The sequence below is a fragment of the Ammodytes marinus genome (assembly GCF_949987685.1).
Source record: "Ammodytes marinus genome assembly, chromosome: 9".
Taxonomy (NCBI): Eukaryota; Metazoa; Chordata; class Actinopteri; order Uranoscopiformes; family Ammodytidae; genus Ammodytes; species Ammodytes marinus.
This window is the reverse complement of record NC_137213.1, coordinates 7608411-7631478: the sequence shown is the minus strand read 5'-3', so window position 1 is coordinate 7631478 and position 23068 is coordinate 7608411. Positions and strand designations below refer to the sequence as shown.

Sequence of the window (23068 nt, the reverse complement as noted above, 5' to 3'; positions counted from 1 at the left end):
AGTGATAAACATCAGCCCCAATAACAAATTAGGCAAAAGCCTGTACAAATAAATAGGTTTTTAGTTGACGTTTGAAAGCGTCAACACTCTATTGAACGCAGAGAGATGGGAAGATCGTTACAGAGCTTGGGAGCAACAGCCTGGAAGGATCGGTCACCTCTGGTCCGCAAAAAACGAGTACGTGGAACCATCAGCAGTTTCTGCTCCACAGACCTCAGAGCCCTAGCAGGGGTGTAAGGCTGAATCAGATCACTGACATAGGATGGAGCCTGATCATGCTGTGCTCTAAAAGTTAGAACCAGAATTTTAAAGTTGGTCCTAAAGGACATTGGCAGCCAATGCAGAGCTTTTAGAATAGGGGATATGTGAGTCCTCCTATTAGAGCGGGTCAGAATTCTCGCTGCAGAATTTTGCACTAACTGCAGGCGAGACAGTTCCTTCTTGTTTAGACATGAAAACAAACTGTTACAATAGTCTAAACGCGAAGACACAAATATGGCCTGGTCATAAAAAGAGATTCCAGTTGGTATTTTGTTTGACCTTGAATGTAAAGTGAAAATGATGACCGTATTTACAAAAGCAGCTTTCTAGGAATTGAAGGGTGGTTGGTTTGTTGTAGTTTTTTAATGGATTGTATTTTGCTGTTTTTTTTTTTGGTCTACATAAATCAGCTTTATGGGCCTATTTCTCAGCTTTCAGCTGTGCACTTTACAGATGGGTGTAAGAGCATAAGCTGTCCCAGGAAAGTGTTTTAGAATTTAGATTTTCATCCTGTGTCCTTATGGTCCTCTACACTTTTATTCAGATATTTCCCTCAGTTTGTCACCTGTCCTCACTTTGCTGTGGTTGTTCATTATTCTAGGTTGTTTGGTTTACAGCTCTAGCAGAGGACACACTTAGATCCTTTATGTTATGGAAATGTGATATATCCACAACTTGTAAGAAAAAGAACCAAAACTCAACTGAGTTTTAAGTATTTTAATAAAAAGGATAAAACAAACAGAGTCAAAAACATACTGTTCGGCCGAGCAGGGTCTGCTCCTTCACCTAAAGTTGGTTCAAGAGACTGACAACATTCAGTTTGCCAGCCAGAATATTTATACAGGGGTTTACTCAATAAGTTGATTCTATCAGGAAACTAGAATAAAGACCCTTCACAAAACAGGACATTAAACAGGAGGAAACACATGACAGATCAACATAAGGAAAGCAGTCACGTTCAGGGTTCAGGGCTCCACTGTTTTCTCTCATCAATTGCTTAAAAAGAAAATGTGTCGCAATGTGGATAACATTCTTAAAGTAGACTGAAAAAAACTTTTTTTTTTCAAGTCATGTCGTATTTTCTCTCGAAAATCCAAAGGGATGTGACGTTTTTGCGTATACCCGAGCATGTTCTGCTTATAAACAGAAGAATAGAAGCTCAACTGGCTAGCCACAACGGCTATGTCAGAATCATAGTGTTAGTCAAATGATGTATTCTGAAACATAACATTATTAGAAGTGCATATTAGTTGTTTGAAACACCTTTACATACAGTAAGGTAGTTAATTCAAGTGGCTCCCAACCTAGTGGTCAGGCCCCCCACAATGCGTCCCATAATGACCCTGATGGGCTGTGAGATGATGGGAGAAAACAATGTCGCTGCTACACTAATGTGTTTCATGTAGCCTATTTGGATTTTAATGCTGTGAATTATTGGATGAGTTCACCAGTTTGTGCCCCGGGTTTGCAGTTATGTCCTATTAATAGTAGGAAATAGGAATGCAACAAGCTGTAGGCCTAGTGATGATACACATGACTGTATCCATAGTTACAAAATAAATATACGAGTGATAACAATATACTTTAGTTACAGTAGGCCTACAGATAACATTTTTGCTTATCACAAACAGGCTTTACAAAATGAAACAAAAGGCTCGGCCGTGGCTGCACTTGAACATTCGGACACAGCGGTTCCTTCTTTCTATCTGCGCGTGTACGCCCTAATGACGTTCACATACAATCGTTCATTGGTTACTAGTTGGTTGTTCAAGATAAAAATCCGAGTGGGAGGAGGAGAAGGAGAAGGAGAAGGAGGGAGGAATTCAGAAACGGGGCTGTTAACTCCATTCAGAGCGTAAGGACGCACGGAGTTAGTGAGGGGGACCGCGAACCTAAGGTGGATTAACAGCAAAATATCAACCCTTCTACTTCCAGCTACAACCTGTCATTTTTCTTTTAACGGATCAACTACCCCAAAAGAGATATGTTGGTGGAAGTTTCAATGAGCATTTTCATCCTGCTCTCCTGCATGTTGCTGGAGCCCGTGAGTAGCATATTTAAACACTTGTGACATTTTATATAAAACGAAAAGAAAAAACTTTTCAAGATTGTTTTCAAGCATGCGTCAGTTGCCCGCCTCATTTTTGCAACAGTGACCACGTAGGCTACATCTTTCATGGAAGTGTATGCGCACACATGGTGCTCTCGTGCTGGATGCAGGGCGCACCAACACTAACGTGCGGTCAACGTGTGCGGGTGGGCATGGACTCGGTGTGGAGTGCATTTGTTTGTAATTTAGTTTGACCGAAGAAATGTTTGGATTTCGTTTTTTTAGGCCCTTTTAAATTAAGATATTTTAGGACACATGTTTCAACTTCAGCTTATAGATTTTCTTTTTCTTTCATTTAAAACAAGGCTGTCCTCTTCTTCATCATCATAATTGCAGCCTCCTCACTCCTGGCTCAGCTGGTGCTTTGTGTGTCAATATCCTCAATTCCACAGGTCGCAGGGGCAAAACCTGCAGTTTGATTAAATGGCATTTGCCATCAAAACAAAGCAGTGGGCCAGACAGTCTTTCAGTGACAACCATGTCTTTATGTCCTATCTGATCTCTTCATGACTAAGGTAAAGGTGAACCACCATTTGAATTCACAAGGTGGCTGTTTCTCCCAAGACGACACCATGCCAATAGCTCTTTTGTCTTGTCCCTGTGCGCTGTGCAGTCTCCAGCATCCTTATCCACAACTGTCTCCTCTAGAAAGGCACGTATGATTCATGCTGGAATTCTGTTTAGAAAAGCATACTGGCTTATTCACATATTGTACGCAGTTACAGGTTGAACTGGTACCTTGATGTTGAAAATGAAGCCACAAAAAAATAAAAATAGTTTTGTCGCTGCTGGCAAGGAATTTAAAAGTGATGATCTTCATATTCAAGATCACGATGATGGACTACAGAGGGGTCTTTCTCCTGGTACTCCGGCTCACACTGCTTAAGGCGACGCTGATCCATCACTGACAACATCTTCTCCACAGTCATAGTGCGGGTGGAGTGACAAAGGACGTGCTGCGTGGCCCGAAGGAGCCAGATAAATCATCACCTAAATGGGGGAGAGTCACCTTGTGTGGGTGGTAGACCTATATGTGCTCATTTTGATGCTAACAATAGGCACATACGACTCAGACCTTCTGATTAATGCCCAAGGAGAGAATACTCATCCACCTAAGTAACGGCAATAAATCTTCTGGTCCTGCAGATTGTCCACACATCCTCTGGAAGTAAACCCACATTCTTCAGCTCCGTAGAGAACCAAGTCTTGGCTGAAGAGTTTACTCCACAGCCTAAAAACACAAACATGACATGCAAAATGTAAATCTGAGGATTGCGATGGATGGATGTCATAAATCAAAAAGATTGATTTTTGTGGGTTGGGAGATTAATGGTATAGCCCAGGAACAGGCTCATCTGTGGGAGACTTCAGGGGGGGGGGGGACAATAGATATGTTTGCCTCGCGACCTGTTGAGTGAGCCCAAGCTGTCGAACTCTTTCAGTCTTCTACGCTCCACTGATAAAACAAATGATCAGTGACTAACACTTTAAACAAATGGGGAAATGTGTGAATAATCTCTCTTTTCACAGGTGCTCTCGGGGCAGAATCAGATGTGTGACATGATGACGGAAATCGACAGGGAGAGGGACATGTGTTATGATCGCATGGAGAACAGAACGACAGGTGCGTGGTTCACCTCTGTTTGTGTGTGTGTGTGTGTGTGTGTGTGTGTGTGTGTGTGTGTGTGTGTTCAGCACTTTCTCTGTTTCATTCATCCTAATTTGCTTAATCCACACTTAAAGGTGGAGTTAGCGATTCTGGAGAATGATTGTTGTCAAAATCAATGCATATCTCTTCAAGATCTGCTACCTGTCTGTACTGTGTGTGTCATGGAAGAAAATGACAATGTAAATACACAGCCCATAGGCTCTGTAAACAGGCATGTTGCTAGCCACGGTGGGCCCCCTTTGTTTACATATCATTTGTTTACATACCTGTTTACACAGCCTAGGCTGTGTATTAACACCACATTTTTTTAAGTGCACCCACATCATGGACAGGTAGCAGATCGTGAGGAGATATTCACAGATTTCAACAACAATCCTTTACCAGAATTGCTGATTCCACCTTTAAATTCTGAGTTTCACAATGAGCTCTAAAGACAACTAATGCTGGGCTTAAGGCCAGGACACACCGGCCCGATAATCGCCGTCTTAGAGTCGGGAGGGGGCGGGGACACGAATCTGTTTGGTGTGTGAAATCGGTCGTCGTAGATGTCGTCGGGCTTCTTTTGGGCGGCGGGCAGTCTTTCAGTTGGAGCAATTTGATTTGTGGAGGGCTAGCGAATCAGTGAAGCCCGGAAGTGAGGCGGGTAGCACAAACAGCTAACAACAGTTAGCCATCGTTTTAATGTGTTTGTTTGTTTGTTTCGTTCAGCGAGTACTCACATGCATCAACCCTTGTTGACTGCTCGACACCATGCTCGACACTCTCTGCTAAAAATGGAGCTCTTTATGGTCCATAAATATAAATACGTATTTCTATCTATGTTTATGGTCTAGAGAGCCGTCCCATCATTTCCGGCTTCCGGTGGAGAACCAGGCTGACAGCCGCGCAACCTGAACACTCTATCGTCAAATAGCCTACAGGGTTAGGAGATAAAGTTATTGGGGGACAAGATCAGCAAATAAAGCTGGTCAAATAACTAAAGGAAGTCCCCCGCTCGGAATATTGAATTAACTTGTTTTTAATTAAATAATCACAATCGCGTTTGCGGAAATAATATAAATCTCATAAGGAATCTAGTTGTAGTCTTGCAATATGAGACCCCCTGTCTTTTCAAAATCTCACTCTGTGACTGAAAACTACTGACTAGTTGTCTTCAGGTGTGAGTTGATTGTCTTTAGATGTAAGAGGGTTTCAGTCTTCAATCTTTTCAAAGTCTTTTAAAAGTCCTCTAGTGTAAGCCCAGCATAAGCTGTTCCAAACTCTACTCCTGCTTGACATTATACCTACCATCGTTGAACAATCTTTTCCACCTGATGTTAGCTCCCTTGTCACATGAGCCTTTAGTTGAATTTTAAAGTCAACTTACTAGTTGATCCAATTCTACCTCACAATTTTCTTTAAACTTGATTAAATTATTGTAAATGATTGTTGTTTAATTTATTGTTGATGAAGCTAGAATTGCTTGTTGCTAAGTGGGCTGCTGCATACTCACAGCACGTAGCACATAAACATAATACGGATGATAATGATGCCTCATTGAGCCTCTGTTACCTCTGTGCGTAAGCGTAAACCTCATAGAACTAAATTGCAAGGTGCCACAAGACTTTATTTCTTACCAAACAATGAGAAAGTCATTAAACACTCATTATCTTTTGAAGTAAGAACCCACTTTGCTTCCTTTGGAATGCGTTAAAAGGTTTGTGCTTCCAAATCCTTAGGGCAATGATGCAAATATCACCTTCTAAACAGTTTTGTCACATTGATGAAGTGGCAAACAGGTGGGTGTGCTTTGACTTGATTCTCTGGTAAATTCAAATGACAATGTGTAGCGAAGGAAGGGCAGCTGTTTCATTATTCATGGGTGTGGGGGCGTGTTACCTCAGGTCATCTGCTGTTGGACCCAGGGATGTAACGACAGCTGACTTGAGTCCCCACGGTTTGGCTGCCATGGGAACTCCAGTGCTCTATCTCCACCTGTAAAGCGCCTTCCCATTTGTCACTGCATGGACTTGAGTCATCTCTCACAGCTTTAGACATTAACAGTTTCAAAAATGACAGTTCTGTATTGTTGTGTGTTCTTTGTGCTGTGCTGTTAGCTTGGTACATGATGGTGTCTTTATGTGTGACAGTTTTTGGCCTCTCCCCCGTCTCTCACGGTCAGGTTGCAGTGGGACGTGGGACAAGATCACCTGCTGGCCCGGTGCCGATGTTGGAGAGGTGGTCACCATCCCTTGCCCCAAATATCTATTTTATTTCTCCGGGGACGTCCCTACACGTAAGAACAAAGTTTAAAAAATAGGTTGTATATGTGTCTTTCTCACAGTGAGTGAGGCCAGTTTTGCCAAATTAGGACATTTTGGCCTGTCCTTATTTTAGTCAGTCCTTCAAAGTGCTGTTTGAGGACTCTGGTTCAGGTAAGAATCAGTTTAATGTTAGTGAAAGGGTCGAGTTAGGCATTTAGTTATGATGGTTAAAGTTAAGGTACAGTAAGGGGGAATAAATTAAGACAATGTGCAAGTGTCTTCATAAGTATTGATATATAAACCTGCGTCAGGGCCAAGTCACATGTGTGTGTGTGTGTGTGTGTGTGTGTGTGTGTGTGTGTGTGTGTGTGTGTGTGTGTGTGTGTGTGTGTGTGTGTGTGTGTGTGTGTGTATGTGGGTGTGTCTGTGTCTGTGTTTGTGTGTGTCTTTGTCTTTGTCTGTGTCTGTCTGTCATCATACTGGAAAAGGCTGAATAATTGCTTAAATGTATCCATAATGGTTAAGGCTGCTGTCTCTATCGTACATAATGATAACACTTGCCATGCCAAACGTACATGTCCTTGAAACATAACAATGTAAATGTTTCATCTTTGAAATCGGAAAAGTATTTTTTATAGATTAGTTCTGTACACAGGTGTAAGCATATTAAGAAAGCCCAACAAATATGACTCATTATTAGGATACACAGTATTTATACCTTATTACCACAGTCTTGAGATACATATCTTTGAGTCAGAGATTGACTTGGAACTGAACGTAAAGATGCCTGTCTATGGGGGGAAGGATATTTCAAAGTGTACCAGAGATGCTGCTCATCTTGACGCTCCCTTAAATTCCCCTTTCTTGTCATTGTTCCAAACATTCCCTGCTGTTGAGTCCTTGTCAGTATCATCACTCTCCTCATTTGAGACCAGAAATAGGAACTAAGTTCACTGAGCATCCCACCGGCTTTCACTCATGACATCATTCTGTTGTTTCTATCTTTCCATGTCAAACAATATCTCAAAACACATGGCGTATCTGAGCCACAGAGATAGAACTTCTCATCTCAACACTATCCACCTACCAAATACACATTCTGTTTACTAGCTTGCTTTAATCTGCGAAATGCCTGGCAGTATATTAATTATGTGTATGTGAAGCCATTCTCCTGAGAATGTACGTTCAAGAGAAAGTGTGTCTTAATGCAATGTGTTTGTACTGTAGTTTTTAAGAGTATTCCCCTCTGAGTTTCCCTTATATCTAGTGATTAATTACCACACTGCGTTGATGGAGTTGTTGTTAATTTGTATACAGCTGGCAGAGCGACTTTGATTTCAACTTAGAGCCTTGAGAAATGTTTCCCTATTGGAATGTAAGCTCCCAAAAGCCCTGGCATATATTTTTTAAGTTAATAATAATAATGAATCAGATGCCATGTGTCCGTTGTAGTCACAAACCAACCGAGAATTATGCATTAGAGGTAATAATCTCTGCAGAACCTTTTTTAACATTTTAGTTTTACCCCCCACATGTTCACACCTTCTAAAAATGGTTTAACCCATTGATGACTATGGCAATCTAGGATGCATGTCCTTAATGCCTGAGGGTTTTCTGAAAAAATAGTACGAATTGTCAAGTCTACCAAAACCTTAATATCTAAGCCTGTGTAGCACATAGAAACATGAAATAAAATACATTTAAAAGTTAAGGTTCACAGGTTTTATTTAAACATGCTCCCTTAGCACTTACAAACCAACAAATATTTCTAAAAATCGTCAAAATTAGATGAATTAGAAAAATATTAAATATTGTTAATAAATAGATGCAATGTGTTGTGTGATTTTCGTCAGTAGTCTATAGTAGACCTTGATTCTGCGCACCAAACGCCACTAACTGTTCTGTCGCCGACATAGCTGGCGTATTTTTTTTATTATTTTGTTTTATTTTTTATTTTTTTGATTGACATGATTTTCGGCAAACCACACAACTTTTGGGTGGTCACGTGGTCTTAAAAAAATCAACAAAACCCACCTCATGTGTATTTGAACCAATGCATTATATGCTGGGAATGCCATGAAAATTAGATAAAGTAATAATGCTGCGCGACGCAGCATCAGGCAGGAGAGCCAATGTGGCATCGCGCAGCAGCCGTCATCAATGGTTTAATGTTGCTTTTGTTAGCTGGATGCATAAATATGCAACACATTGGCTTCAACAGACACTTTGGCTTCAACAGACATGCCGATATGTCAAATGTCTCGTTTAAAAGTGGCTAGATTCTCTGAATGGAGCTCTGGTGTATGAAGATGCACATACCTCTTCTATATAACATTTCACCTGGTCCGCTAATGAAAACTCGTAAAGCGTATCAGATTGCACCTGTCTTTGGTTGTGTATATGACTCGTTCAAGATCAAAGACGTTCTCGCTGCACAAAAACAACTAAACTAATACAGTACAACCCATATAGATGTTCCATCTTTGCTGTACATGAGCTGTGGGTGACTGCATTGCTTTCACACACCTGAGTGCCTCTGCAGACATGGTGAGTGGGTTCGTCCCCCATGTACTGTAACCTAGCCAGCTATCTTCCCCATGATATTTACAACATGATAGGGACTCAAACTGAGGATTTATCATCAGCATGTGCGCAAGGAAGAGGGTTTTTCTGGGAAGCTGTGATGTGACCCAGATGAGGGATAATGTGACCTGAGAAAGGAGAGCGCTTTAGGGAGAGAGTGGAATGATGAAGTATAGCCAGATTAGCAGGGTTGAAGGCAGAAGAAGTATATTTCACAGACATGTCAGAGGTTCACAAGATCAACAAGCCTCCACTGGGCAGGGACCGGGATGAGGCAAAGGGGCCTTAAGAGAAAGAGAAGGGGTCAAAAGGGAACTGTGCTGCACTGATGTGCATGATATTAGTTATGCAGTAAATCAACAAATCGGCGCAGGTCTCCTCTAGTAAATCTTCTCTGCCCTCAGGTTATGTAAGAAGGACTTAATTAAGGGATGATAAACAGCATGGGCTGCAGGGCATTTAAATATAGGAATGTAGGGACCTTGTATCTCTTAATGGGAGCTAATAAAAAAAGCCTTGTATGTATAGCTATATGTATAGTATAGCTTGCCCACTGTTAAATTTTCTATTGATTCAATTTATTTTGAAAAGCAGAACCCCAATAGGTCAAATTAATATGGCTTTTCAAGAAGTCGCCCTTTGTGTGAATGTACTCCAGTTGCCCAAATAAATGTATATACATTTTTTAAACAAGCCCACTGTCAGCCAAGTTGTGAAAGACTTCAGTTATTGACACATCTCACGCCCTTCATTCTGTAAGCCTCTCAAACACACAAAAACAAGCATTACGAAACAAGGGCGCCACAGAGATTCAGGGCCAAGTCATAAATTTAGTCATTCTCATGAACTCTTTACCTAGTAGGTCAAACACACACACACAGTCATTCATCTTTTTCAATAACATGGCGACTCACTCTCCCTGCAAGCTCAGAGAGCCTGTCTGTCAATGCTATTACCCGCATACCACATTATTCGGATTAGGTGAGCTAATCATTGCATGCTAATTTGAATCTTCCACCAAGGTATAATTAGGAAGGATGAATCCTTGGACTAAACATGTACACAAAAGATTCAAAAAAGAATTAAGAAAAAAAAAACCTGGATATCAAAACAATGACGGGCTGATCAACTATTTTGAGCTGTCCACGTTGTGCATGACTCTTTGAAAATCCTTTCACTGATGTTTTGGGGGATGATGAAAGCATTCTTCTGGCAATCCCTCAAAGAAGCCAGATCCAGTGGTGGCATGGGCTAAAACAGCACGGGCTTATCATGGCCTTTGTGTCTCGTCATGTTGTTTGAGGAAGCTAAGCCTCCGTCTTCTCCCCAATACGCCACTCAGGTATTTGTGAGCCCACCATATTTGAATGCCAAACACATTCTAAGACTTTGGATTGTTGGTCATTTGCCAACTACTCCGATAGTGATTCGATAGTGGCTGTGGAGTGTTACGATTGGGACATTTGAGGAATGTCGTTTAGATATCTACGGCAGTATTCAGCGCATGCACGGATTAATTCTCCCACAACACACGCAGTTTCCCTTTCTTTATTGACATGAAAGGAGATGAGGAAATGCTACAAATAAATATTACACAATGAGGGACTGAGCAAAATCCAGGAGCTGTCAATGTGTGCTTCTCAACTGCTGGTCACAGGATTAGTTGGCCTTAAGAGTGTCGTAAAAAAACAGGTTTCAGTCGAATGAATGATTAATCTTTATCTGCACATTGATGCATTTCCTTCCTGTTTTGGGAGGAATACAAACTATCTAAAGAAAATCTGAACTTGTTAAGGAAGTTATATCATCGAATGGTTAAATCCTTTTTCATATGACAGGCTTTTTTATTATTGTAAGTTATGCACAATTTAGTCCATTTAATTCCTTCAATTTTCAATCTTTTCTTAAGATTATTTTTAAGGCGTTTTAGCTTTTGTATTGGAAATAACCAGGAAATAGGCACAAGGCACAAAGAAGTTCACTAATCTTAAGGCTACCACAAAATATATTCAAGCTGGTTTAGTGATTCACATGTGCACACATATACACTATAACAACTCTGAACTCAAATATGCACTGCCTCACATTTGACCCCATGACACACACGCACACACACACACACACACACACACACACACACACACACACACACACACACACACACACACACACACACACACACACACACACACACACACACACACCACCCCCCCTTCCAACTACCTTGTGCAATAATGAATTTAACAGTGCAATATACAGTATTTTACATATATTTATATGGACATACACTGGCACAATTTTAGCAGATAATGTATTGGTGTGAATGTACTGTATGTTGACTGTTGTTTGTGGATGTCTGTTCTTTTTTTAGGCACCTTAAGGATAAGCTCATTTAAATCTTGTACATTATTTAATGACAATAAAGGTTTGATATCTATCTATTCTAACATAAAAACTAGCTTAAATATGTAATATAATAACTAAATAATACATACAGAAATATTTTTTTCTTTTTCATAAAATAATCTTAACTGCGGTCTAGTCTACTGCACTATTCTCTGTTGAACTCATCGGAGCTCTTGTCAACTGATCTCTACTGTTGTGTACTGAACTCTACAAAGTTATACAGAGCTCTGGTCTTTTCTGCTGAGTTCAAGTCCATTGTACTACACTGCACACTAATCTCTCTACTGCGCTTAACTATTCAGACTTCCGCTCTGCTCCTCTAACCTCTTGGATTAAAGTGCCCTCTCCTCTCACGGTCAGTCTGATGCACTTGGACCTTTCACTTCTGCCCCCACATGCAGGCCAGATTAAATATATCTCTCTGCTCAACTGCTGGCCTCCCGGTGTATGTGTTTGCGTGTGTGTGCATGTGTGCGCGCATGTTTGTGTGTGCCTGTGTGTCTGTGTGTGTGTGTGGCCTGCGAGTAGTAATTAAGAAATAGATGGAGGCATATCCACATGGGAACAGCCCCGACATCTCTGAGCCAGTGGGACGCCTGATCCCCTACAGTGATTCCTTACATTTCCTTTTAGTATTTGTGAGGATGTATACATCTTGTGACTTAATTAAATGTAAGGAAACGTAGGAGAGGTTTTGCCTTGTGGATCAAACCCCCTCAGCCACTCCCACTTTGAAATAACTTTGAATAAAATTCACACATACCCTATATTACATATATTACATATTCTTTCAAGAGTAACATTTAATATTCCCTCTGCTCCTCTTCTCATTAGGGAACCTGTCAAAGACCTGCACTGCGGAGGGTTGGACCCCAATCAGCATAGACTCCTACATAATGGACTGTGGATACAATCCCAACATCAGCGTGGATGATAATACAGTCAGTATGGCAACCAGGCTTTCGAAACTCCTGCAACCCTATACGTTGCTACTGCAGCTGAGGCTTCTTTTTTTTGTCAATTACCTGGTGAACTGTAGTCAAGTGAGTGTTAACTGAATGTGTTTTTCCAGGGAGAATTTTTCTACGCTATCAAAGTGGGTTACACCATTGGCCACAGCGTGTCGCTCATTTCTCTGACGATCGCCATCATCATACTGTGTCTCTTTCGGTAAGGAGAGCCATCATCAAAATGCTACTTAATGCCCCTGCTTAAAGACAATGAAACACCTTTTATTATCGTTTAGAGCGATTAAACCCTTTCACTCTCTCCTCTTACACTGTACGTCCTGCTTTTTATAGAGGGTTTACAGTGTTTTTCACACATTCATGTGAAATGTCAAATTGGACATTATCTCGTACTAAGCGCTTGACTGCAAGCAACCATAAAATCAAACCACTTAAGATGGACTGTTGTCCACAGCATGTTCTGTCCTGACCTTCAGTTGTGGGGGTTGCTGTGTGTGTGTGTGTGTGTGTGTGTGTGTGTGTGTGTGTGTGTGCGCACGTGTGTGTGCGCACGTGTGTGTGTGTCATAACAATGCTCATTAGAAGAAGTTTTAGTGGCTGGTGGTGCGTGCAGCTTGTAATATTGTAAACAGCGCAGTCTGTTCAGTGGGGTGTGTTTGCATTTGGAGCGTTTGTGTGTCATGGGCTAAACAGCGAGGCATGCGTTTACTCCTCGGGCTTATGAAAAGCCAATGTTTTGGACTGTGGAGCAGAGACACAGGATGTGAACGGTTCATGCTGTTTACGTTTGGGCTGCACACGCCATGTTCAGGCAGCTGGTTGATGCTGTGTGTCATCGCACCCTTTCCTGCTGGGAGGAATCGGAATCGCCCGATTGGTTTACACAATTCACCCCCTATCATAAGCTCACTGGGAAGGCATTTGTTTGAGAACACCCAGGAGAGAGAATTTACATTAGTGACATTTTTCTCCACGTTGAACCGCTGATTTGTTCTTGTTTACCTCTGTGCTGAATGTTAAGACGAGGTTCCCTTCATTTGTTTCTGTCTGATAAGTATGTTTTCCTGGGAATCTACACCCATATCCATATAAAGTATGAAATACAGATAGCTTTTCTTGAAAATTGCAGGGTTTATCCGTAGCCTGATATTTTGTTAACAAAGTACAGCACATAAGACATCTTTAGGAATGAGCTATGTACAGTACTCTCCTCAGATAAAATACCCATTATGTCTGTGAATGTTTTCCTCCTATAAAATCAAGTCATTATTGTTTCTGATGAATATTTTTTGATATTTATAATCTATTAGATACTTTTTTGGGGGAAAGGTCATGTGCAAAGTTAATTGGAGATCTTTATCAGAAAGAATTCATTAAGAGAATTATGAGCGTTGACTGAAATCATCATTTTTTTTTTCACAGGAAGCTGCACTGCACGAGAAACTACATCCACATGCACCTGTTTGTGTCGTTCATGCTGAAAGCTGTGGCTGTTTTCATCAAGGACGTGGTGCTGTATGATGTCGGCGAGACAGAGAATTGCCATTCATCTGTGAGTACGCAAAACGCACCCCCTGCTCGCTCGCCAACATGTCCAATTTATTAAGCAGAGCCGTACATTTTATTGATTTTCTTCCCTGCGTGATCAAAAGCCCCGCATCATGGATTAAGTTAACCTTGTCCCTCTGATGTATGAGCAGCAGGAGGCTTTTAGTTCCTGTCCTTAGCACAGACAAACCGCATCCATTTAATTACTCACTCAGGCTTTACCGACTTTAATGCTTTGTCTGGGAGTTTGCTTAACATGTGGGCGCTCAAGTGTTCCTGGGTGTAGCAGTGTTTGCCAAGTCCCATCCACTCCTGAGACGACGTTCCCTCATTCATCTCTCCAACAGGATGTCGTGACAGCTCCTGTTTGCTGAACGTTAAGTTTGAACTATGGATAGCTTTGAAAATGAATCACATTCATAGTTTTGAGATCTAGTTTTAATGACAGGGTCTCGACAACATGACCACAGCGACAATATCAAATCGCTAAAAGTGCTCAGTTAAGAAAAGGACTGGAGATAAAGTTACTGATTGGATTCACATGTGGTATTATTGGGCCTTTTTAGTTTTATTTAATCGAACACATCACCAACGTCATTGCCCATTTCTCAGATGTCGCTCCAGCTGAATGCGCTGCTTTATTACAAGAGGGGATTAGATCAGGAGATTGTAAATCACCTACTTTACTATCTCTAAGTGCGGACTGTTAATGGCTCAGTTTAGATAGTTCCACTTTTGGGTACTCACATTGTGCTGGTCCAAACACAGCTGCTAACCCTCTCAACGGTTTCTCGTCTGTAAAAAAAAAAAAAAAAAAAAAAAAGCAACATAGGCCTAATAAAGGGGAACTCCAGACTTCCAAACTCAGGCCAAGGATCAAAACCCTATGCTGTGTATCCTTTCATTTTGCGCAGACATGTATGGTCATTTGTTTAAAAACAACAGCATATCTTTGCATTTTTGGTTTTTCATTTGTCAGCAACCTTTAATGGATACAATTTGATAGAACCTGAGTGACAAACATTGGGGCCATTTTTATGTAGGCTACTGGGGATTGCAACCAAAAAGTTAAATCATTGCATAAGAAGAACACGTTTTGCATCATCAATATGGAAGTGGTTTCTTGGTGGTTAATATGTTGCCTTTTTGTTGTTAAGTAATGTAGTTAAGGTCACAGAGGTCTTGGTTTCTAATAGCAACTTCTGTAGTATCATTTAATTAATCTTAGAATATTTGGTTAAACTTTTGAAACGATGGAAAATACTATGGAGTTTGAAATGAATGGGCACTTTAACTCAAAGGAAATATTTAATGAAATATCCAGGATTTGGTGGGTTTGACTTAAAGTCATACTTTCTCCTTCAATTGTGCCAGTAGCCAGTAGCTAATGTGTTCTAATACTAGCTAATGTTAGCTAAATGAATCTAGATATTTTGATTCGCTGACACTCCTTGTGTTACTTCTGTTATACTGCATCTAACAGTTTACCCTTAGCCTACCCCATGATTGTCACTTGTGGCCTCAGTGTCATAAGCCATTGTTCAGTAAAAGTTGCATAGACTAGATTTGAGCTGAGGAATTGTCATACTTTGCTGTTACCCCCGCCTAACTGTAGACTGGTCCTACCAGACCATAGTACTTAATTTCATTTGTACAGAAGGTCTGGAATCCCTCAAACGACAAACGTAAGCCCCTTTTACACAGCCAGTGAAAGCCGGGAATATGCCGGAATTTCAGCCCTCCGCCCTGCTGTATAAATGCGACCGTTGCAGAACGGGGGCCGAGAGGCGCAACAGATTGTTCCGGGAATTTTACTACCTCGGGGGGTAGTAAAATTGCAGACACAATCTGTTCCGCCTCTCTGTATAAATGCAGCCAGTTTGTTGTTTGACGTTCCATAGCCTACGTTCTAAACATGCGACCATGTTAGCAGTTGAAGGACATGTGTTTAACATTAACCATGGCGGCCTGATCTGAACTGCGTATAATCTAGCTGGTCATAAAGTCCGCTGCTCAATCCAAACCCCTACGCTTCATTTTGCAGAGTTTATGAGTGTATTTCTGCCCGGGGGAAGTTGTACAATGAATTGGGAAAGCTAGGATAGGCTAAGCTAGGCTGCGACCGGATCGCCGCCGCTAATATTATCCCAAGTCTGAGCGTATATCCACACTATATTTCTGTCTACAGTAACGTGACTTCACACACTGTGTGTAAGTGTATGTGTATGTCTGAATGGCAGAGCGCTGCCCTCGAAGAGACTCGCTCACAGCCAACCTGTCACACAAACACACACACACACACACACACACACACACACACACACACACACACACACACACACACACACACACACACACACACACACACACACACACAGGTGACGCAGTGAGCGGAGTGATTTTGTCAGTTTGGTTAACTGTCCCAGAGATGTTGGACTCAGCGCGTAGTGAGATCAATCGGCACATCACGGGGACAGTAAAATACGGCCCTCTCTTACTGCAAGCTCCAGCACTTCTGCTCTCAATTCATCGGCCAGTGTTGTTGTTGTAAAGCAGCTGACCGGCGCGGCGCTAAATGTTTACGTCACACCTGACGCTGCTTACAAGCACCTCTTTCATTCCGGAACGCTGTGTAAAAGGGGCTACTGATGCGCCAACATGCCGGCAAATTGCCGCTCTTTCGTTCCGTCAATATGCCGCAATCTCTGTGTAAAAGGGGCTGTAGACTCACTTCAAGGCGGGTGTCTGTTGAAGTTTAAAACTATTGGATCTGCCCAGTGCCACTGTGGATCTGCCAACCAATCGCACACCGTTTGGTCGTGACGTATGTCATGCGCCGGCTTCTGACTACAAATGAAACACAACGTCATTGTTCTCAGCTACTCCCTCTGTTCGCTGATTGGACAGCCAAAAAATCTAACTGAGAAAAACCCGCGAATATACCACGGACCCAGACTGACTACTGAACGAAATGAAAATTGAGCGGAAGTAGGTAGGCGGGCGGTGCCAGGCTTGCCTAATCGTGAGCTTTATTGTGAATCTTAAATGCACTTTGGGTTGCTGAGTGAATCAGTCTTGCAGTCATAATTAGTATAATCAGCACAACCATAGGGTATTCCCTGTGGAATTTCATCTAATTATTTTGTGCTCATATTGATTGTGATGAATGTCTTCTTTTGATTAGTGACTTGTCACATCTAACAGATTGCTTTCTTATGAGACATCAATGCTAATTTTAGAGCAATTTACTAAACACATTCTTTGCTTAGCCTTGCTCCCTGGCAACAAGATGTATCTTCATCATTTGAATAGTAATGGAACTGCATATGACTATAATCACTGGCAATGCAATGAGCCACTACTGGTTTGTCCTGCAGGTGGGCTGCAAGGCCGCGGTGGTCTTCTTCCAGTACGGTATCATGGCAAGCTACTTCTGGCTGCTGGTGGAGGGCCTGTATCTCCACACCCTGTTAGCCGTCTCCTTCTTCTCTGAGAGGAAGTTCCTCTGGTGGTACATCTTCATTGGTTGGGGTACGTTCCAGCTTCCAGAGTCTTTACCATCTGTTGATGAATACAGGTTGCTCGCCCAAGCTCATTTGAAGGAGATTGGATTTGTCTGAAGTGGCATCCAGACACCAGCTTGTCTTTACTAGGACAGCCACAACACACATGGTCTTATGTGAATTAAAACTTAAGTACGATTTATGCATAATGCTGTGCCTTTTACATCTGCATATGAATTAGTTTTTATGAAAATTCTAGATTAGCAGCGGCAGGCAGGCAGCTGCCACTCCGCTCTTGCTGTTGTTATTCATTCTTATAGTCCTGATTTGCTCTTAGCTCATTTAACAAATGTATGCAAGAAGTATGATTTGAATAAAATGTATTCATTCTGGACGTAAGAGATCTTTTAATAGATAGACAAATGTTGGCAATTAGATTGCTCTTTTGACAAGCTCTTATAAAAATACATATAATCATCAAGATGGCTGAGAGCCTTAGAGAGCCTTAAAGTGCCTTTTTGCCTTTGGGTCCTTACATTCCAATGGGACTTGACTTTGAAATGTATATGCAACAACCATTCCCCACATTTCTGATGTTCTGCATCACTCCGAATAAAGTTACTCTACAGTATAAATAGGCCTGAAATGTTGTGTCTGACGGCAGGAAAATGGAAACAAGCCGGTGACTTTCCTGGAGATACCCAGGATGAGCCAATATTGGCACAGAGTATATGAGTCCAGTTTAAAATGATAAGCATATCCAAAATGCAATATTACTTTAGCTATAAAAAATTATCCAAAAGATTAACAGTGTACACACGCTCAGAGCTCACACACCTCATATTTGGTGGTGTTGAGTCACCATTGTGCTTGTTTGAAACATTAGACAAAATGAATAGTTTCTGTGACATAAAGATTATTCTAATCTTAAAATAATTGACAACACATTCTGTTCATTTGTCTTGTTTGCAGGAGCTCCAGCCATCTTTATTTCATCGTGGGTGATAACAAAGGTTTATTTAAATCATTCTGGGTGAGTTTGAGCAGACGCACAAACACTTCTACTCCCTCAAAACAATAACATCTGGGTTTGTGTGTTGATTTAATGGTGTAAGTGGTGGTCAATGGTTAACTATTACTCTGTCACTTGCAAAGTTATTACATTCGACCAGAGCTAAGCATGTCATGCTACAATAGGGGAGAACGGGGTAATTTGTCACATGGGTTGGATGTCACATTCGTTATATCTCGCCACCAGAGCGCGCCAGCTCTGAAATGTTGATATAAAAAAGGTCCAGAATTGGGATCAGAGGTCACATACATAGACTTCCTTGGAGTTAGACTGCTGCATTTCAGGTGAGAGGATGTTTTGTGTTTTTCATGTCAAATTCAAAATATTTTGCTTCTCAGTATTTTTCTTCTAGGCTTTTACACAATGGGTTTATAACAAAACACTTGTTACCCTCAGAAAGTGTGAAGGGTAAATTATAGTTTAGATTGTGGTTAGCAAGCTAATTAGTTGTCAGATGGTTGTTGGCCTTGATGCTAGCAAGAAATTCAAGTTGGGGTTGGTCGTCAAATTTTTTGGGGGGTTGGTTGTCACATGTTATCTCAAGGCTGCAGCCAGAAAAGGAACCCAATAACGAAAGAAATTGTCGAGCTGTATCCTCACTGACACCCCAGAGAAGGAAAGAATAGAGCAGGAAAAGGCAGCTAGCAAGCAAAAGAAAAAAGGGCAACAAAATCAAAACAACCCAGTGCATCCCAAACTAGACCAGCTGCCAGGGCTACAGAACGTTATGTAGGCCTATTTGTCAACTTGATAATGCAATTAAACATTCAAATTTGGTTCTGCCTCCTTGCCTTCTTTTTAAGATTTTTCCCATTAAGATAACATTGTGACAAACAACCCCATAGTGTGTGACAACCGACCCCTTGATGGGGTTGGTTGTCACAATGTGTCAGAGTGTCTTTGATGGTAAATTACTTCTTCATTACAATAAGTTGGAAAAAAAGAGAGACACACATTTCTAGCCAACACCTTAAGCTTCAATTTAATGTAGGAATGACTATTGACAGATGTTTTGGTGATGAGCAATTCTCACTAGAGTAAAAAGTGTGCCTACTTACCCCGTTCTCCCCTACTGTGAGAAAGATAATTTTTTTATCTAAATCTCAGATCGGATGAAGTTTAATTAACATTTTGCTTGTTGATATTGTAATTCCTCTTTGGTTAACTAACTCTTACCCCCATCTTCACATAACGTCCTTGGTTACTGTGTTTGTTGCACACTTCAATGGTTTCTCCAGTCTTTACACATTTTCTTTATTTTGGGAGAATTTGGCTGTACCATACTCTCGTATCTCCTCTGACAGTTGCTGGGACACAATCGATGACAATCCGTGGTGGATCATCAAAACACCTATTTTAGTCACCATTCTTGTGAGTCACGGCGCCCTTTCCTATGTAACATTTCCTGTACAGCTGGGCATAATGCTATCACATTTACCAGTCTTTTAATCTCCTGGCAGGTGAACTTTTTCCTCTTCATCTGTATAATACGGATTTTGCGACAGAAGATGAATTGCCCCGATATCGGAAGAAAGGAATCCAATCAGTACTCGTAGGTTTTCAGTGCAGGTTATCAACACCTCTATCATTGTATAGGTTACAAGCATTTCTTATCAGGTGAAATTGATTAAATTATTTATTTTGCCATTACGTTGTTGGTGGTGAGCAATCATACCTCTTGCATAGTGACAGTCTTTACTTGTGTAGGTTTTAACATGCAGTAACACAAGCCTTTCTTGTAATTTTTCAATTTTTCTACTGTTTTAGGAGACTGGCTAAATCCACTCTGCTGTTGATACCTCTCTTTGGCATTAACTACATCATTTTTGCGTTCATCCCTGAACACATCCACCCGCAAGTGAGGATGGTGTTTGATCTTATTCTGGGGTCATTTCAGGTAATATTTCATAACTGTATACAACTTTTCAAATGTCCCACAGAAGCAGCACTACTTCCTGGTTAATTAAAGGTTACATATAATGCCAATTTTCAGGTTCAAAATTGTAATAGGTTTCTACTAGAAACTGTTTTCATGTTGTAGTGTCCAAAAAAACCTTTATATTTCTCACAGTGCCATTTATAAATCTCGTCTATTCAGCCTCTGTCTGAAACGCTCTGTTTTAGAAACTGTCTCTTTAAGCCCTGCCTTCCAAAAAAACCCAGTTTCCTTTGATTGGCCCTGAAACTGCTAACTGCCGGTTTTGTATCTAACTTCCAGTTAAATTCAAGGGTATATCTGGGTGTGTGCTTATTACAGGTGGAGGTAATGCTTAGTGAGGTTGGTAATAGGGGGGCATAGCTTCTCCCCTTATGACATCATAAGCATAAGCATAAGAAAAACCATGAAAAAGCGCATTTTGCATTTTAGGTGACCTTTAAGGGATCCACCCAATCCATCTCTTGACATCTACCAGTTTTCCATCTGGTATTTAGGGAAACATTTTTGCCACAAATATGGCACAAGATAGAAAGAGGAAGTGAAAGCCACTCGATTCAGTAACGTCACATGAGCTCAACTTGGCTGCTTGAAGACAGTTTGTTTCATTTTGCATACTTGATAAAAGATGCCACTGATTTAACCCATTGATGACTATGGCAATCTAGGATGCATGTCCTTAATGCCTGAGGGTTTTCTGAAAAAAAAAGTACGAATTGTCAAGTCTACCAAAACCTTAATATCTAAGCCTGTGTAGCACATAGAAACATGAAATAAAATACATTTAAAAGTTAAGGTTCACAGGTTTTATTTAAACATGCTCCCTTAGCGCTTACACACCAACAAATTTTTCAAAAAATCGTCAAAATTAGATGGGGGAGAAAAAAAAGAATAAATAATATAAAATATTTAGTGTGATTTTCGTCAGTAGCCTATAGTGGACCTTGATTCTGCGCACCAAACGGCACTAACTGTTCTGTAATACACTATTGCTGACACAGCCGGCTTATTTTTTTTTATTATTTTGTTTTATTTATTTATTTATTTTTTTTTGATTGATGTGATTTTCGGCAAACCACACAACTTTTGGGTGGTCACGTGGTCTTAAAAAATCAACAAAACCCACCTCATGTGTATTTGAACCAATGACAGTGCATTATATGCTGCGCATGCCATGAAAATTAGATAAAGTAACAATGCTGCACGATGCAGCATCAGGCAGGAGAGGCAATGTGGCATCGCGCAGCAGCCGTCATCAATGGGTTAACGAGTATTACTTTGAATGTGCATGCTGTGAACCAAGTGCAATGATGAGATCCATGGTAAGTTCTAATATTTTAGTACCATTTTAGCTCAGAATGCTATCTCCTGGGAAGTTTTCCCAGAAATCTCAATGATGTACCTCCTGTCTGAGTACTGAAGTAGGTCATAATCTTACCGTCGTAATTCATACCAAAATATCTTGAGTGTTTCCCCAGCTGCACTATCACATACTGGTCTTTTCAACAAGATTTCCTATTTTATCTGCTTTTCTCTTTTTCAGGGATTTGTGGTGGCAGTTTTGTACTGCTTTCTGAACGGAGAAGTAAGTAAACGCAAACAAACAAAAAAAACAGCTCTTTAAGATGTTTACTTTCCTGTTAGGTCGCTAAAGCCCATCTCATGTTTGTCCTACCCTCTTAACACCCCCTCTCCATCCTGTTTGTCCGCCTCCTCCTCTCCCCTTCAGGTACAGGCAGAGATTAAGCGCAAGTGGCGTAGATGGATGCTGCAGAGGTTCCTGGGGGCTGACACTAAGTACCAGCAGCCCTCCATAGGCAGCAACGGCAACAACTTCAGCACCCAGTTCACCATGCTGACCAAATGCAGCCCTGCCTCCCACCGGGCATCTGAGTGTCAGGAGCACCTCTCTGCCATCTGAACCTCTTCATCTCACTCCCCTCTCTGCTTTCATCATTATGTAATGACTGTGTGGCTCACATGCACTGTGGCAAAGCAGTCGATGCTGGTTACTGAAGATCAATTTGTCGTTTTAGTACTACTGAGGCTAATATTTTTTTCATTGTAACGTCATCCATTGCCTGTCAGAGATGCCAAGTGATTTATGCGTTTAATTTTGCCATGCTGGAAAGGCATCTGGAACCACCAAAGAAATGCAGAATCTGTTTTAGTGAATGGGTTTAAAAATGTTTAACATAAACATAGATAAATCACAAACAAGAATGTGGCAGTTGTCACGGACTGTTCTCCGTTTGATCAGTAAGGATCTTTCATTGTATCCGAGGCTGAGCACACTGACTGATCTGATATTTACATAAATTCCAGTGTCACACTGGTACATAAGCCGTCATATAACCGTCAGTCTGCCCCAGGGCAGCTGTGGCTACTATCGTAGTTTACCACCACCGGTATGACTGTGTGTGAACGAATTGAACCTGGAACCATGTAAGCGCTTTGAGTCCTTAGGGAATAAAGCCCTATATAAATCCTATCAATTATTATTATAAGCAAACACTTTCGTTCACACAACACAGCTTTGTTAAGATCACATTGTGAGTCAGCATCAACTGACCGCCGTTATGTGAGTTAAAGGAAAAAACAGAGCCTCTGGTCCAGCGTTTTCTATCTGATGTTAAGCAATAGATGGATAGAGCCTGTAGTCGAGCTGTATCCTCTTTTATACAGTCTATGGCTGTATCCTATAAGAAGCAAGATGTTTATTAAAAGGGTGTCTTACACCAAGCACTTATCCTAATGGCCCTTGTTGCT

At 41.1% G+C, this 23068-nt stretch overlaps 1 protein-coding gene across 1 annotated transcript; it reads left to right on the top strand.

Moving 5' to 3' along the window:
* Positions 1-2170: 2170 nt before the first annotated feature.
* On the top strand, positions 2171-22220 carry LOC307255867 (vasoactive intestinal polypeptide receptor-like; the record flags this gene model as incomplete). Its single annotated transcript, XM_080034679.1, has 13 exons — positions 2171-2305; positions 3902-3995; positions 6202-6315; positions 12107-12213; positions 12345-12442; positions 13663-13792; positions 17166-17319; positions 18264-18324; positions 19668-19734; positions 19824-19915; positions 20131-20260; positions 21843-21884; positions 22029-22220. Exons 1-13 carry the CDS (start codon positions 2246-2248, stop codon positions 22218-22220), a joined length of 1341 nt encoding a protein of 446 aa, XP_079890805.1. The 5' UTR covers positions 2171-2245.
* Positions 22221-23068: the final 848 nt, after the last annotated feature.